The following is an 18,348-nucleotide window of genomic DNA, read 5'->3' on the forward strand; positions in this document are numbered from 1 at the left end:
ATATTTATTGCGGCAGCCAATGGAGTCATAGTCCCGCCTACAGGGGGTCGTTTCGCTGCGGCCCTAAGAGCAACAGGTCAGTTCTGAGACACTGGGGAAAACAACAGTGCCACCAAGCGGTGGCTTGTTCGCCTGCTGGCCACATTTGTGGATCAGGCTGCATTTGTATTTGGATCGGGTGAAATGTGACAGGAAAGTCTCAAAATCCGAAAACCCGCGAGAGGAAATGAACAAATGCACGTAAAGGAAAAACACGTAAGTGACTTGATCCACAAATGCAGATTCAACATTTTACAAATAAATATTAAATTCGAGACTTCGACTTTACAAATATTTGCAATGTAAATTTCGCATAAAATTGTGACATATCTATGAAAACCAAAAACATGTATTTATGAATGTAACTGTATTTGTACAAATTGCAGACTGTGAGACACAGATTGGGATGTGTTCATTTGTGAATATTGAAACATATTTGTGACTTGTGTTTTATTTGTGGGTTAATATTTACACATTTGTAAAGTATTTTGAGACTAATCTCTCTACATATGAAAACACCACATGTATCATCCTGGTGTGGAATGCCATTTCGGAATAAACGGAACTTTTGTAACGTTCATTTTGGCAAGTATTAAAAAAATATATTTCCACAACTTAACACTGTTCTAAGTTCTTAATAAGTCATCTGTAACCTGTTTAGGAAAAAATAACACAAGGATCAAACCACGCAGCACCATTCTCACCCTGTGTAGCCCTGTTCCTTTAAATGAAAACAAGCCACTGCTCATTCATTCATTCATTCATTCATTTTCTGTAAGCTCTTATCCAGTTCAGGGTCGCGGTGGGTCCAGAGCCTACCCGGAATCATTGGGTTCAAGGCAGGATCACACCCTGGAGGGGGCGCCAGTCCTTCACAGGGCAAGCCACAGCTCAGTCCAGTAATACTGCACAGCAACGAGGGGTGAGGAGCTGAAACTTTGTTTTTAGCCATTTTCATTTTGAACAGTTTTGTCGGCACAACTTTTTGCTTTGTTTTTAGATGTAAAAACTGACAATTTGTTGTATGTCCATTCTTATGGTACAATTATAACACATTCAGAAAGATCTAGAGAAAACTATAAATTTACTTTTAAAAGGATAATAAATAAAATATATGAATCTATTGCCTTTTAGGCCTCCTGTAGTTGAGAGTTTCCGAAATAAACATTATTTCCTCTGTGAACAGTTTTCTCCGGCTGGCAACATTACCATTCTACTGTAAAAACCCAGCGCTACACTGTAAGTTTCTATTGGCTGAGAGCACGGAGTGGCAGGCCGCTTCACCGGTGAATCTCCTGAATTGAGGCGGGAGTTCCGCTAGTTTGCTCGGCTGTGTGAGCGGAAACTGCTGCTGGAGCCGAGAGCGCGTTTTTGTGGAGCTCCGTACCTGGCCATAGCAGAAGAGCTAGAAGAGAAATATATAAACAAACACCGAGACTACTTCTGCACGGCGTAAACAGAGGAGATGCCACACAATTTTCGGCCCGGGGACCTGGTCTTCGCTAAAATGAAGGGGTACCCACACTGGCCGGCGAGGGTAAGCGGGAGGTCGGTGACGGTGTGGCCGAAAAGAGAGGGGCCATAGCGGGACTCTAAAAAACACACACGCCCCCAAAGCGGAGATGTTAACTGAGGCCCACATTTACATCTACATTTTTGAACGTAGTATTTAATAGCATTGTCTTTCATGTTCAGCCATAGACAGTCTTTAATAAACAACTGCAGCTGGATTTTATCGTTATATTTAGCAGCTTTTATTCAAAATTTTCTTTCCACCTTAAATTGTGCAGCACTTATATTAACCGCTGCAACATTTAAGGTGGAACGGAATATTAGGATACGAACTAGGACAGCTTCAACTTTGTTTATATTTTTGTTTAGCTACATAGAAAGCAACGCCCGTTGAAAGGCAAAATTGTACTTCCCTCAAAAACAAATACCTTAACGAGCTTTATTTGCATTCTTTTTGTTCGTATTTTTTATTCCACCTTAAATGGTGCAGTAGAAAACCTCTTGCACCTCACGCTACTGCTGCACCATTTAAGGTGGAATGGAAGTTTGAATAAGAAGCAAAGTTAAACTTCCTTAGAAACACGGGTATATTAGACGAAAGACTAAACTGTTTGGAGCAAATATTTAACAGTATTTTCCCCTAGTATTACTGACTTTTAAATTACGTTTTATTTATAAAATTATGTCCTTAAACATATCTTTAAGCCGGATAGATAAGAAGTTAATTTAAGTGCCTTTACGAACATAAATATTTACCCAGCTTTGCTGTTGCAGTTATATCTATTATCGTTTATTTACAACCCAATCTTATTTTATTACAAAGGCTGTATATTATATAATAGAATTTGTATTGCTGACTTGGCCTGCTCTCAAAGCTGAAATCCTCCTTCTGGGCTTTATTTTAGGTCAGTAATTCTAAAGTCTTTTTTAGTTCTCATACTGCATATTTTTGGCTGTTCCTCTCTCCTCTAGATTGAAGATGTTGCTGAAGGGGCAGTGAAACCTCCACCAAATAAAATACCAATTTTTTTCTTTGGGACTCATGAAACGTAAGTGATTTTAGGTTCAAGCATGTATATGATCACGTTAGAGTTTTCATGCTATTTCCACTGTAAATGAAATTTAACGTTAATTGGGTAAATTAATTACATTTTCTGGCTTGTACAAATAAGTATGAAGAGCATGATTACAAAGTAGTTGTTTTAAAAATGGCATCTGCAGAAGTGCGTTTTATGCTTGAGAAAACTTTTTTATTATTATTTTTTAATTAATTAATAATATATAAAATAATTTATCTATCTGTCTATTCTCCTGCTGGCTTATTCAAGTTTTCCTTGACTAATATAATAGTTAATTGGTCAGGATTCAGGGTGTGCCGTCTGTGGTAGCTAGGTAGCTGGACACAGGCAGACAATTCAGTTTTTAAATGTTCATTCATTCATTCATTCATTGTCTGTAACCACTTATCCAGTTCAGGGTCGTGGTGGGTCCGGAGCCTACCCAGAATCACTGGGTGCAAGGCAGGAACACACCCTGGAGGGGGCGCCAGTCCTTCACAGGGCGACACACATTCATTCACACAATCGCACCTATGGACACTTTTAGCCAATCCATCCACTAACTTGTGTTTCTGGACTGTCGGGGGAAACTGGAGCACCCAGAGGCAACCCACATGGACACAGGATGAACACACCAGCTCCTCCCAGACCTTCACCTGGAGCGGGAATTTAACCTACAACCACCAGGTCCCTGGAGCTGTGTGACTGTGTCACTACCTACTGCGCCACTGTGCCACCTTTAATGCTTTAATGTTACTCTATAAATGTTAATTAGTACTTGTTTTGTGCACTAAAATTTTTTTTTTGTCTTATTTAATGTAGAGCATTCCTTGCACCAAAGGACCTCTTTGCCTATGAGAAGTACCGGGACCGGTATGGGAAGTCCAACAAAAGGAAAGGATTCAACGAGGGACTGTGGGAGATTCAAAACAATCCCCATGCTTCTTACAGTACTCCTGCTGTAAGTATCCATACTTTTCTGAAAAAAAAGTTTTTTATTTATAATATATTACTTTTCATATTTTATACTTTAAAAAAAGAACCTCTACATTTACACAGGTATATCTAGAGTCCATCGAAGGTTTAAGCTTTTCCTCTTGACACACTAGTCGTCTAGATTAACAGCACTTTGTGCTGGCAGGAAATTACTAAAATAGTGCCATTAGATCCTGTTGATGGCGATCTTCAGCAGGTGGCAAAAACCATGTAACTTCAACATTTGAAACTGTACATTTGGTCAGTGAGAAAAAAAGAATTCCAGGTTTCCATGTGCCTAAAGGATTCATTGCTTTGTACAGTGGAAGCTACCAAGTACATAGAGCACTCTATTTATTTCAGTTTAGTAAAATTTCTTTTCTTAATAAAACGAATAAATGTGCTTAATGCTTAGCCTGCAAGCTCATCGGAGAGTGAGGACAATGAAGCTGCCGCAGGAAGCGATGTGCCAGATGATGAAGAAGCGGTGGTACCTAGAAAAGCAGATATAGGAAGTGAGGAGTCTGCCTCTGGGAGTGAAGATCGGGGGAGAGGAGCAGTGAAACGAAAAGCACCACCTGCAAAGGTATTATAATTAAGCCTATATACCAGGTAAACCTACACTAAAATAATGATATAATTGTTCCACTGGAAATATCTCCAGACTGCATTGTATAATTTCCTTTCAAGATACTTTCCATACAACATGGGTGCAGTACACTGTTTTCAGAGATTAACTTTTGTTTTGTTCGCTTGTGTGGCAGTGGTGATGTAGCTCACTGTAAAGGAGGTTTCATTCATTATCTGTAACCGCTTATCATTGGGTGCAAGGCAGGAATACTGGACATTGGGCCAGTCCTTCACAGGTCAACACACACACTCACACCTACGGACACTTTTGAGTCGCAAATCCACCTACCAATGTGTGGAAGGGTTGAAACTGGAGCACCCGGAGGAAACCCACGCGGACACAGGGAGAACACATCAACTCCTTACAGACAGTCACCCAGAGCGGGAATTGAACTGACTGCAGCACTACCTGCTGCGCCATCATGCCGCCCGTAAAGGAGGTTTATATACTTCAGAGTCGCATCTAATCAATCTAATTTTCAGATATTAAGGGTGTCTCTAACAAATGATTTGACATTTCAAAAGCACATTTCTCAGGCGATTAGGAGATTGTACACTGTATTTTTATTAACAACTGCATTTGTGCAAGTGCAGCTTCTCTTTAAATCTTATGTATGTATGTATAAGCATATTGTAAATTTCAATGTTCTACTGCTCCCAAATCCGTGTTTGTTATCGTTTATTTTATAAATGACATCAAGATGCATTTGAGTATACTGGATATTGTAGAAAATAAACTATTTTTCACTAACATAATTGTGTTGAATCATATCTTGTGGTGCACAGGGCTTTGTGCGTATTTTGTATCCTGTGTCATTTTAAAATTAACACTTTTTTTTAAATTTTATTTTATTTTTAATGTAGCGACCCGCAGCAAAGAGAGGGCGAGGGGCATCCTCCAGTGAACGAGATGAAGAAGAGAGTGGATCACCCTCTGAGCCCGAGCCTTCACCTAGCTCTGACTCAGAGTCTGGAAAAAACAGTGACCAGGTGTCTGTATTTCTAAAGTATGACCGGGATTGCTATTGTCACATTGCTGCAAAATATGCTATCCTCCTTACTCGTGTGTCTCTAGATCAACATACTCAAGCTATATCCATTAGTACTAGTGGTGTAAATGTCTAAACACACCATGATTTCACTTCAGTGTTTTTGGGAAATGAGTGCATTCTGAAAAATTATATTATTCTTATTTTCATCATTTTGTTTTTCAGGTTTATTCATTTATTTTTACTAAACATATGATGTGAACTATTATAAGAAAGTTAATGCAAGCATTTTTTAAGAAAATCTATATTACAATGTTATAATTTATTATAGGTGTTATTAAATTTGAAACTGCAAATCTGTCATTTCACAAATTGAAATAGAGGTTTGACTGTGTTGGAGTGTAGTTAAGCATCACAGTTTAAATAGCATTGTTTGTATGCCTCTTCAGGATTTTACTCCACAGAAGGAGACAGGGGGCCGTGGTGGTAAGAAGCCTGCAGGCAGAGGCAGGAAAAAGGTCAGCATATAGAAGTCATCATAATCAGAACTAGTAATCAGAGTCACATCAGCAAGATTTCTGCATGCCGTCTTATGCCCGTTTTTGTGGGTCGTTTTAGAAAGCATCTTCAGACTCTGATTCAGACTCCGGGTCACAGTCCGATCACAAAGTAGACAGGAGTGACTCTGAGGATGTGAAGCCACAACCAGCCATCTCTGGGTCCGAATCTCAGTCCGGCTCCAAATCAGATTCTGACTCGGAGCCTCCACCCAGGAAGGGTCCACAGGCACGAAAGAAAGGTGAGGCCAGTGGTTGCTGATGGTTTATGTTTGTTTTACCATGATTTTGTAGACTGCAACAGAAATGGCTGACACATTTCCCTTATTAAAGTGTCTGTTCATTCAGGTGCATATATGGTGGCATACTAAATTGCTTTCCTTTATTCATATTCAGAGAAACCTCCACCAAAGCCACGGGCAAGGAAACCCAAACCAGCACCAGAAAGAGCTGCGTCCTCTTCTTCAGACAGCGATAGGTGCGTAGGACAAATTTTGTACTGCTTCAGTGCACATATTTCAGCTCAAAAAAGAAATACTTACGAGAAGTCACATTGAGAAGACACTAGAAAAACAAATCAAGTCTGGTTTAAAATAATTGGAAAAGACGCGGGGGGAAAGCACTACCCTGTTCTTTCTTTTCGGAAAGCATTTCAGCCCTGGGATGCCTTTTGAACAAGGCACAACGAATGGCAACCTGTCAGAAAAGCTGTCATCTACCTGTACCCAACTTAAAGGCACCAGTCAGTAAAGAGATGTTGGGAAAATTAAAATATAATTATAAATTATGTTTATTTTGGCACATACTAATACAAACATTGGGTATAAGGTAGACAGACCTATGAATATGAATGCAGTGAATAAAGTGGATTAAAGTTAATGGGATTAGGTTAATATGGTAGATGGCGATACATACAGACTTAAAACAGAAATGTAAGTCTGTTTGCTTGATTATGTTTTCTGATGGTTTTTCAGTGACAGTGAGCTGGACCATGTCAGTGACTGGAAGAAACGAGACGAGCAGCGGCGACGGGAGCTGGAGGAGCGCCGGAAGAAGGAGGAGGCAGAAGAACTCCGCCGGCTGAGGGAGAGGGAGAAAGAGGAGGAGGAGAAAAGAAAGAAGGAAAAAGAGAACAAAGGTCGGAACAGCAGCAGCGAAAGTAGCAGCTCAGATGAAGGTGTCGATGACCATCCCCTTAAAAAGTCTAAGAAACCCCCACCTCCTCCCATTCCTGCACCTTCAGACTCTGACTCGCCACCACCCACTGAGGCAAGACTGGTTTAAGACAAGTTCTGTTTGCTTTTTCAAGGTTTCTGAAATTTCAAATGCATTATTCTAAATATTTAACATTTTACTTCTTCTCAGGTGAAGAAAACAGCCAAACGTCAAGACGGTCAGAAAGGCAGACAGAAGAAAGATAAGGAGGTAAAGGAGAAAAAGGAGAGGGAGAGAAAGGAGAAGAAAATGCCACGATCTGAAGGGAAACACAGGATGAGGTAGGCTTTATGTTCCTTTCTGCCCTCTTTTTCTTACTAAGGTAAGAACTTTGAGTTAATACTGCTCTGAATTATTTAATACTTAATAATAAATATTTAATATTTAATGAACTTCACCTAAAATATTCTCAGTCATTAGCTCAGAGGTTAATTTTTGCCAATTCGAATCATTAAACCATGGTGGAATTTAAAATTTTAGGGCTAAACTGTTTTAATTGAATTATTCCGCCTAACTAGGTACATCATTAATTTACCTCTGTATTATTGTTACTGCAAAAATCACTTGGCGTCATTGGAATGTCTACTGTAAAAAAGGGTGTTTAAATATGTAAAACTACTTATTACAAACTTAAAATTTTAATATTTTGCTTTGAAGGAACTTATATGGAGTGAACACTTAAGTACTCATTTGGAAACACCAGTTTGCACTTGAAGACTTGGGCCAGCCCTAGTATGAATTTCATTTAGAATAATTTAAACTGTTTGATCTTCTCCAGGTCTAAGCCTGATAAACCAAGACGAAGGCCTGAGCGTCCACCAGAGAAGAAAGTAGAGAAGAAGAAGGGTATGCACTTAAATTAAGACTCAGACCTTTTCTCAGTCATATTTCACAAAGCAGGATTTTTTTGGTTCCCTCTGTAATTTTAACTTGAGACAGTTATATTTTCCATGTGTTGAATTTTGTCTGACATTGTCTAGCTCACTGAGTAATTTTTTCTGAAACAACTTCTAAGCTGTCCTTTGTAGTATGTTCTTTCTTTCTATGCTCTTTCTTTGTTTTCTGTTGAGAATCAAAGTACATCCATTTTAAAATCTGTCTTAAACACAGTGTGAATACTTCATTGTTTTAATTCTTCTCAGAACCATCTCCAGAAGAGAAGCTACAAAAGCTCCACACAGACATCAAGTTTGCGCTGAAGGTGGACAACCCAGTGAGTATCCACTCTTTGTTAGAGAGCAGGTTTTGATGTATATTTTACTCGCAAACAAGAGATCTGCTGTTGTCTAAATGTTCAATGCTTCTTGTAATGCATTGAGACCTGCCTGTGATTAATTTTCTCTCCTTTTCAGGATATTGAGAAATGTTTACAGGCCTTAGATGACCTAGGCTCTGTACCGGTCACTAGTCAAATCCTGCAAAAGAACACTGATGTCATCACAACACTTAAAAAGGTCAGTTTATTCATCTTTATATACACACACCAAGTTTTGAGTTATATAGTTTTATAGTCATGGATAGGCCAATAAGGAAAACATTTGTAATGCTCTCTAGGCATCAGGTTAGGTATAGACTAATTGAACTGTGAGATGCAATGCATTGCGTTTTGTAATTTAAGTAGGAAAGATACAGGTTAATGCAATAACCTGTATGAAAAATGTTGATACAGGTACAGAACCGACAAGGGCATATTCAGTCAAACAACGTAAACTTTTCTTATAATGCTGCTAAACTTGAAGCATTTTTTTGTCTTGCAGATTCGCAGATACAAGGCCAGCAGTGCAGTAATGGAAAAGGCTACTGAGATCTACAACAAATTAAAACTCCAGTTTGTAGGCAAGGTGGAAGCAAATAAGCCAAAACAAGACGAGAATAAGAAGGAGACAGATGAAAAAACAGAAACTATGAACACAGGTGATGCTTTTCTGACCTTATGTAGTTTACATAAATATGTTTTCTTTTTTCAGTATGTCTGCTCTCAGTACCCAAGAGGTTTTGTAACTTACAGTTTAAACATAACTTCTGGCATTGACTGCAAACCCCATTGCCAGAAAAGATGGAAAGCAGAGCCAAATCTAAACAAATATAGAATTCACTTAAGTGCTCATCCTTTAATCCCTTTAATTGAAAATGGTACCAAAGAAATATTTACATTTTTGAAAAAACTTGTGCCCACCTTTGAATTTGATGCCACAAACATGTTCTAAATAAAATTGGGAGAGGACAACAAAAAGCTGGTCAAATACCTGTATACTTCTGCAATTAAACAAATTTAGTTAAGTGGCAACAGGTCAGTGATATAATTTGGTGTTAAAGGAGCATTTCAGAGAGGCTGAGTCCTTCAGAAACATTGTGATAGACTTTATGGGCAAATATTGAAACTATTTAAGGTCAATGATCCTTACCTTAAAGGCTAAGCACTAGCTCTATGAAAGTGTCAAACAAATGTGAATTTGAGTTCCTAACTTGTGTTTATTGATAGTCAGAAAACATGTTATTTCTTACTAATTCAAGGAATAAGGTTTAAAAGACCGTTGGTTCCCCCCCCCCCTCCCCCAGCGGTGTTCGGAAACTCTAATAGGCGTCTTGCCTGTGACGTAGATGGTGGACAACAACTCTAGAGGTTGCACTTAATTTAATGCAAAATGAGGAAAAGGTGTGTTGTTTTTGGCTGCAATCATTCAATGTACAGTGGGACATCTGTGCACAAATGGCCCAAAGATCCCAAAATATCCAGAAAATGTACTAAATTTGTCAACTTTAAACGGGCACTTTGGAAAGGGTCATTCGCTCACTCCGTTATCTGTAGCTCATTTCACTGGCGCTTTTCCAACAATATGGACATGTAAGGAAACGAAAGGTGTTCAAGAGCCTCTGTAACATGGAGGTAAACAGGGTAAGGACACTCACTTCGCCTGTTTTAGTTGGTGTTAGGCAACGTTAGCTTGACTTGCTAAACTTGTGGCTCAGATTATATTCGGCTATCTACGTAGTCGCATTACGGAGGTTTATAGTGTCGGATGAAGTCGACTTCGATCACATTTACAAGGATAACGGTACCTCTAAATTTGAGTTTAGCTTATTGCTAGGCTATTGTCATGAATAATGTTGGTTATTTAGCTAGATACTGTCATAACAGTCAGTCATAACGGTGTTTTACCGCGGCGTTGTTCAGCTGTGGTCCACCAGTGACGTCACGGTTGCGTTCAAGAATTTGCATAGCGAGCTCGGGTTTTTCCGTAGTTTAATAAAATTGTCAGTTTTAAAGCAAATTAAGCATGCTATTTTCATTTTAATTCATACTTATATATGTCAGTAACTAAAATAATGTGAAATATTCATGGAGGTCCATTAAGTAGTGCTTAGCCTTTAGAACATAGAAACATTTCTTCATCTACAGTGCAAAATATTAGTAATATAAGGTTTCTTTTGATGTCATTGTGTAGTAGCCACCATTTTGAGGACTTATTACTCATGAGCTCGGGCTGCATTCCAAATAGTGCACTATTCCCTACATAGTGCACTTCACAAATAACAACTAGAGATGTTATTACAATTTGAAATGATTAAAGGAGAATCGGGCCACACAGTGGCGCTGTCACAAAGGGTCCACTAGGGTCCTGGAGGTTGTGGGTTCAAGTCCCACTCCGGGTGACTGTCAGTGATGAGTTTGTGTTCTCTCCTTGGGTTTCCACCGGGTGCTCCAATTTCCTCCCACGGTCCAAAAAAACATTGGTAGGTGGATTAGTGACTCTAAATGTGTGTCACTGGCGCCCCCTGCAGGGTGTGTTCTTGCCTTGCACCCAGTGATTCCAGGATCCTTTACCTCCCTAATGCAAAAATGTTTCTATGCTTTTAAATGATGAAAGTGAGTTGTCTCAGTTTCAGCATTTTGAAATATTGTCTTTATTCGATTTTCAGTTAAATATAGGGTTTAAACAGACAATAGAACTAAGCAAGCCTTGGATTTGGAAAAAAGTGGATTTGTTTGTTTGATACAATAATTTGAAAGATTACCAATGACATCTGTTGTTTTAATTCAGTATAACTCTCCTAAAGTCTGATTTATATAATTGTGGACATTAATTTTTGTAACAAGAAAGAATTACTGCATGTTTATCTGATACATGCCTTAAAATGTCCTTTACAAAGCCTCCACTGGTAAAATAAATTCAGCTGCATTGCTTTCACTGTGTTGTTACCTTTGCATCCCTGCTAGTTTTTCATATCCATAGTTTGTCATTTCAGTATTCTAGTAAATATTCATGTTGTTATTTCATCCTGTTACTACATCCTGGTACCCACCATTTTGGTTATGTACAATTATACTGCTTGCTGTACTTGCGCATCCTGTAGATTCCAATCCAGTGAATGGAGAAACTGAAGTTGTTAAGAAGGACAATGAATCTGAATGTAACGCAAAATCCATAGAGCAGGAGGAGTCAGTGGAGCACAACTCACCAAATGCTGACAGGTAAATGATACACTCTCCCACCACACTCAATCTGAGCTTTATGACAACTAATACAACTGTCTTATTAATTGGCACATATGTTAAAATTAGTGCTGAATATGTTATTACTATTAATCACATTATATCTTAGCCCATGCTGTGTGTAAACATAACCATTAAAATAGGCTATAACTGTTAGGGCTTTATGGAGTAATATATGCTTTATTAATTTCTATATGCAAAGTTCCTTTCCAATAAAAACAAGAATCCGTGATTTGATCTTCAACAATTATTTAACCAACTAAAGCAAAAAGAAACCAGATAAGCTTGAACTTGTTCTTGTGCCAAAGACAAAAAGAAAAGAAACCGTCATGGTATGGTGCTGCAAATCCACAGCCTACGTGAATTCTCATATTTTAGGATTTTAAAGTCATATGCCACGTGTGTGTGTGTATATATATATATATATATATATATATATATATATATATATATATATATATATATATATATATATATATATATATATATATATATATATATGACACACCATAAAGGGGAGAGAAAGTCAGTAGTTAACAGGGGCTATATCAAGACATGTATGAAGCAAAATGGGTGAAAATTCTACTTGCAAAACTGCAACAATTACCTTCCTAAGTTCCTAAATGATTAAAAACTGTAATTAATGAAAAGAAAGATAATTTAACAATGATACACAAACATGGTATATTTAAATTGTCTTTTACAGGAATGGTAGAGCTGTCTATGATCTGAAATTTAGAAATTTACCTGCAGGTTAGGTGTGCAACATACATGTCTGTGGATAGGCAACCTTGTTGAAATGATTTACGGTTATGAGAAAATCCTTGGTAAGATGGAACTAAGGAAATATGGATTCATGAGACAGGCACCTGGCAAAAAGAATGTTTTGACATTGTGTGCTGTATGCTTTATTTCAGGTCTAGACCAGACAGTCCTGCTGATGAGCGACCACACACGCCTGAAGCAGCAGATCACAATTCAGCAACAGAGACAGAAACACCGGTACAAAGCTGAAATTTGGAATTGCTGCTTTTTTTTCTTTTTCTTTTTCAAACTGAACAGAGACCTTTGTCATTGATTCATGTATTCTGTGCAGACATTCTTCTTGTAGAGAGCGTCCTTCTTTCACACACACGTCCATCCTCTGACCTTTTCATTGTGTTTTTGTCCATTTTATGAGCATCATTTTTTCATGTTGTATATAAAATACGATGGAAGATGTTCACTCTTTGAACAGGAATGTGATGTTGTCAATAGGCTTGTTGATGTTTGTGTGGCAGAGATCCAGCACTAAAAAAAAAACTTTCATTATTAGGGGAGGGGGGGGGGTCATCATTATTTAAAAATAACTCTTGTATATAATGGAGAGACCCTGATCTGAGTGGTTGGTACTGAATTAGCCACCTTTTCTTAGCGAGACTTGTTTTTCTGTAATCTTCTTTGTATAAAAAAAAAAGAAAAATTTCTTTTTCTTTTTTTTTCTTCCCCTCTCATTACTCAGAACCCTATGTAAATTGAGCCATACGACAGGAACTAATGAAATATTTTCATACAGTAGTTCATGTGGATTTTAACCTACATCAAGTATAATGTCCCTATGGGCTTATAATGCTAGATCCTGTTGTCAGGTTTTCCTGTAACATTCTGGTGTTTACGCACTGCATAGATTGAATTACACTGTATAGGTTAATGTCTTACAAACAATATTTTGGTTGAAGTCAACTAAACATTTGCTTGTCTTACATATTCTAGACATGTTTTTAGTGCTCTGTAAATTGGTCAGATCATTTTTAATCACTAATGGGAAAAAAAACCTCAATAAAAGTCAGCATGGTGGCCCTAACTTGGAATATTTCATTCAAGTGTAGATTTTGCATTATATATTTGAGGTCAACCTCTTCTCTGTTTCTGAGTTTGAATTAGGAAACCTGAAGGATATAAAATATATCAGTAAAATACAATAAAATATTCTGTAATGCAAGACCCAGAGGCAGTAAGCAGTGACATCACAAAAGCCAAGCACAAATTTATTCCTAAAAACATTCCTGTTCTAACACTTTAGTAAGTTAATGGGTTGAAGTAAGGACTCTGCAGGCCAGTCAAATTCTTCCACACCAAACTTACTCAACCATGCCTTTATGAACCTTGCTTTGTGCACAGGGGCACAGTCATGCTGGAATAGATAATAGCCTTCCCTTAAATGCTTACAAGATTTGGAAGCATACAACTGTCTTAATATGCAAAAATTGAAAATGCCTTGATATGCTGAAGCGTTAAGATTTCCCTTCACTGGAACTAAGTCTGCAAAACAACCCAATATCTTTATTCGTTCTCCACCAAACTGTACAGTGGGCACAATGCAGTCATGCAGGTAAAGTTCTCCTGCATTTGCCAAATGATATCAGAATGCCAGATAGAGAAGCATGATTTGTTACTCCAGTTTTGGCATGCTTTACACCACTCCATCTGACACCTGGCATTATGCTTGCTGATGTCAGGCTTGCATGCAACTGCTTGGCCATGGAAACCTATGCCATTAAACTACTGTTGCATTTTTGTGCTGATGTTAAAGCCAGAGGAGTTTTGCAGTTAATGCAGTTAATGAGGCAGCAGAAGCACTGTGTGCCTTAGCACTTGGTGACCCTGCTCCGTAACTTTAATTTGTCTGCCATTTCGCTGGTTCGAGTTGCTGTGAGAATAGTCCAACAATCAAGAATATCCAGCAAACAACATCCTGTGGGCAGCATACAGTGACCTTTTATGAAGGACAAGAGGGCGACCAACACAGACTGCAACAACAGATGAGCTGCAATTTCTGACTTTACATCTACAAGGTGGACCAACATGATGGGTTTGTCAAACAGAGTGGACAGTAAGTTGACAGTTTTTAAAAAACTCCAGCATCACTGGCTGTGTCTGATCCACTACACAGATCATGCCTTCAATGTATTGGGCCTATGGAATTCTTGACCTTTAAAAAAACAGCAGGGCACAGATGGACTCCTGTAGTGCATGTATGACTCTTTATTATCATTCTTGCTTAGTTAATATATAATTAGGTGCTGGTCAAATTCCACATTTATGTTGCAAGTTTTTTTGTTTGTTTTGTCCAATAATGTTAGAAATGTATGATGATATACTCCAGAAAATCTCAAATGACAGGCCTTACGTATGTTAAAAATAATTAAATTGTTCAGTTATTAAAATGATAACTAGAAGTTTTGTGTCTGTGTAGGATATTTCTTTGGTTTTATCCTCTGTGTGTCTAATATTTTCAGTGGTGTGGTGCTGTTTAACATTTTTTAAAAAGTGGAGAATAATCATGTAGTCAGTCAGCTGACCTGGGCGCCATTTTGTCAGCCATTTCCTCGCCTGTGTCTCGGCGGACAGCGAGCTGTTTTTCCGCGGCTTTACTGTCCTCTCAGTGGGTTTAGACCGGGACTCTCGGCTCGGCGCTGCTCGGCTCCAGCTTGGCGGGTGGATGAGCGCCTTTACCGCGGCCCTGAGGCTCCGTCTCCCCCGCAGAAATGGCTCTGAAGATAGTTAAAGGCAGCATCGATCGGATGTTCGACAAAAACCTGCAGGACTTAGTACGTGGCATCAGAAATCACAAGGAAGATGAGGTGAGGCAATTTAATTTTGGCAGACGATATAATTTCAGCAGATTTTCACTCGTTAACGAGAAGTGTGAGCGCCGTGTCACTGCTCCAGCTCCATTGGGGAGAGGTTTATTTAGACAGCTACTGGTTCTAATGTTCCATTCCCCCTTAAATGCTGCAGCCTTTAAGGTGGAATTGAAAATTCGATTAGGAAGCCACCATCAGCCTCGTCTGAATTAATATGTTGCAACTCAGTAAAAAAACGATTATATTAAAGAAATAAATGATTGTGAATCTTTTAAACTAGCTTGCTCTTTGTAGTAGCTAGTGCTAATTCCAGGTGGCTCCGCTTCGAGATTAAGCTTTGGTTAAAATGTCAGTTAACAGCTGACTTTAGCTCGTAAGCTCCTAGCAGCTGTTTTTCTAGCAGTGTTCATTTACGTTTGCCACCTTTTTGGTGGTTGCTAATCATCGCTAATGTTGCAGAATAGTCTCTTGGTCCTTCAAATTTCAGTTTACCGTTATTTTTCAACGTTAGTTCTTGAATGCTGCGTCGAAATCTGACGTAGCGAATGTATCTTTTCTCGGTCCTCGTTCAGGTGCTGGCTGTCAGTAACATTATCCATGTCGAGAAGGCCCTTTTTTAGGAACCTCGACAGTGTCTAAATTGTATAAATGACAGTTGTAGTCGGCTTTTGTGGCTTTCAGCTTCTGGTTTAATCCGAGGTGTGTTCCCCATTTTTTTTTAATTTCAATTGAAAGCCCAGATGAGCCCAGCGCCTGACTGCAGAGTGGGCCCTCTTGTGTAAATATGAAAACAGCATGAAGCACACCGGAATATATTTTAAAGGGGAAATAAACAAATATTTCTACTTAATATCAAAATGGCGTGGTTAAGAATTAAACTCATTCATCCAGAGAGATCTGATGAATAACATATCGTTCTGGAGAAACTTGTCAAGTCAAGCTTATCCACAGTGTTGAGGATGGGAACCAGACGTCTGAACGTTAAATGCTACTGATCAAGTCATTCAATGGTTTTATTTAGGTCTCAACAAAAATTAATTGCAGATATTTTGAAAAGCTGTGGAATTTATTCGATTTTAGCTGCAATCTCGGTAAATTAACACAAAAAGGGCACAAAAATATTTGAGGTGTGGCTACAGGCTTTTTCTTAGTTTTTCATATTTTTTAAGTCTCTTTGTAATTAGGACCCATTAGACCTGGAACAATGTTCAAAAGAGATAATCTGGACCTAACCATAAAAACCTGAAATCAGATTTATTTATTCACAAAATACACATAAGGTAAGGTGCAGAAGTTGTGTATCTTAAACCCTTTTCATAGCCTCATAAGTCTGGGTGAGTCATGTATGCTGTCGCAATAATGTATAAAGGAAAGGGTAGGTTCTGCAGATTCAGGACAAATTTGAACTGTTTTTCTTTTCTGTATTTAACTACTAACATAAAAAAACATTGAATCTGGTACATGGGTTAATTTGTAGACCCCAGGATGTTAGGTGAGTCTAAAGCTGCTGTAGTATTACAACTGAATCTGGGTGGGCAGGTAACATTTGGTGATTCTACAATAGCTTTGTAAAGAAGTCAGGCATTAAACATTTTAAAGACTGATATTTTCACAGATTTGTTTCTGTTGGAGGATTTAATTGCATCAAGTGTTTCAAATGTAGTAACTAGGAATATTTTATTTATCTGAATGGACTTATTTATTAATAATGTCTCTGTGTACCCTCTGGGTATCAAAGGGTACAATTAATTTTCACAACCTCGTTCAGGTTATTACCACTTTGAATGATTGTGATGGTTAATCAGGTTACCCGGAGGCCTAATTGTTAAAAAGGATTATGATGCAAAACAAAGCAGTACATAGTAGGTTCAAGAGTATATAAACAGCATGATTTTATTTCAAAGCAGGGTGCGAAGATATGTTTATGAAATAGTTCACCATGCACCAATCATTCTCCATGGCTGTATAATTTAAGTGGCCTACTTGAAATCTTTGCCTTATTATTATAGATTTACAGGTATCTTTGTGCATATGAGTTTGTTTTAAATTTCAAAAATACACTAATGAAGTTTTTTTTAAAATATAAGATCTGAATGTTTTGAGAGAATCCCGATGGTCATTCATACACCGTATTTTAAAGATACCAAAATATTCTATTTGAAAAGCATAGCCTTTAAAAAGATTTATTTAAACATATATTAAAAAATACTACTATTACTACTACTAATATCTGCACTGTAATATTAGTGTCTATACAGGGCAGATTACTACATGCACTTGGAAAAGCACTGACATCATACAACATGTACCAGCTAGTCACATTTGAGAATGTGTTATTGATTGGTGACTTGTTAAATTGCAGTTTAAGTAATTATAGTGATCCTGTTTGAGTCACCTTTACTTTATATTCCTAATAAATATGCAGGTGCATGAAGATGCACTGCAGCTCTTTACTATTGAGAGCTTGATATCACAGCTTGATAGTGGTGTGTGTTGTCAGTGATGCAGCCTCATTTTCCATGTTAGACCATGAATGCGGCATCTGGCTGTGTGTAGTAAATGTAGGCCAGGTCGTTAGGTAATTTTATCAGTCGTTTTTGCTGCACATGTATTAGCAGTGCTCCATTTGTCCCTGGCTTTTGTTGGACTGTAGTCTCTCTGGGTGGACTGTATGCCCAGAGGGGACACACACGACCTGACATGGTCATGTGCTGAAACACACTGGTTCTTTATTTTGCAAGCAGTGATTGTAGGCTACAGAATTATTTAAATTGAAAAAAAAAAAAAAGATTATTCAACTGAAAGAACCCACAAAGCATTTGCTATTATATAAAGATGCTATAATATAAGACAAACCTTCAGTCGCGCTTATAGTAATCTTGCATTTCTTTTTAACTTTTGTTCAGAGAATAATAGTTTTGCCGACACCTTCTGATTTTATGTGTTGTTTCTTTTCTAATACATTATTTAGAGTCATGACAGAAAGCTAAATTATGGTTTGGAATCTCCTACTGCCAGTTAATATGTGACACCTATAGTTGCATCTGCAACATGAGAGTAACTCATTGCATGGACATAGTAAATAGTGCATGACAGTGCTCCTCCTCAACTTCATTAACTTTTATGTTGTATATATTATGCCTTCAGTTTCTTAGCCTTATTTCACAACTGAAATTTCTACTGGACCCGTGCAAGCAGTAAAGGTATTATCAAATGTATTAAGCATTCAGTAAAATTTACGCATGAAAATAA

The 18,348-nt window shown here is 38.0% G+C and overlaps 2 protein-coding genes across 3 annotated transcripts in view; both read left to right on the top strand.

Annotated features, from left to right (window-relative positions):
* Positions 1-28: 28 nt before the first annotated feature.
* On the top strand, positions 29-13,306 carry hdgfl2 (HDGF like 2). Its single transcript, XM_066648407.1, has 18 exons — positions 29-255; positions 819-961; positions 1,226-1,576; positions 2,524-2,600; positions 3,432-3,570; positions 4,000-4,170; positions 5,079-5,204; positions 5,653-5,721; positions 5,822-6,002; positions 6,157-6,238; positions 6,735-7,029; positions 7,126-7,256; positions 7,754-7,821; positions 8,118-8,188; positions 8,328-8,429; positions 8,733-8,889; positions 11,332-11,449; positions 12,388-13,306. The coding sequence occupies exons 3-18, from the start codon at positions 1,505-1,507 to the stop codon at positions 12,482-12,484; spliced, it is 1,956 nt and encodes a 651-aa protein (XP_066504504.1). The 5' UTR covers positions 29-255; positions 819-961; positions 1,226-1,504; the 3' UTR covers positions 12,485-13,306.
* A 1,648-nt stretch (positions 13,307-14,954) lies between these two features.
* Positions 14,955-18,348, top strand: part of ap3d1 (adaptor related protein complex 3 subunit delta 1) — a 28,229-nt gene continuing 24,835 nt past the window's right edge. For both annotated transcript variants that reach the window (XM_066647232.1, XM_066647233.1), the window contains exon 1: positions 14,955-15,093. In XM_066647232.1, coding sequence (XP_066503329.1) covers positions 14,998-15,093 — 96 coding nt within the window. In that variant the 5' untranslated portion in view covers positions 14,955-14,997. The remainder of the gene's footprint in view (positions 15,094-18,348) is intronic.

Source organism: Hoplias malabaricus, chromosome 16 (assembly GCF_029633855.1).
Source record: "Hoplias malabaricus isolate fHopMal1 chromosome 16, fHopMal1.hap1, whole genome shotgun sequence".
NCBI classification, from domain to species: Eukaryota; Metazoa; Chordata; class Actinopteri; order Characiformes; family Erythrinidae; genus Hoplias; species Hoplias malabaricus.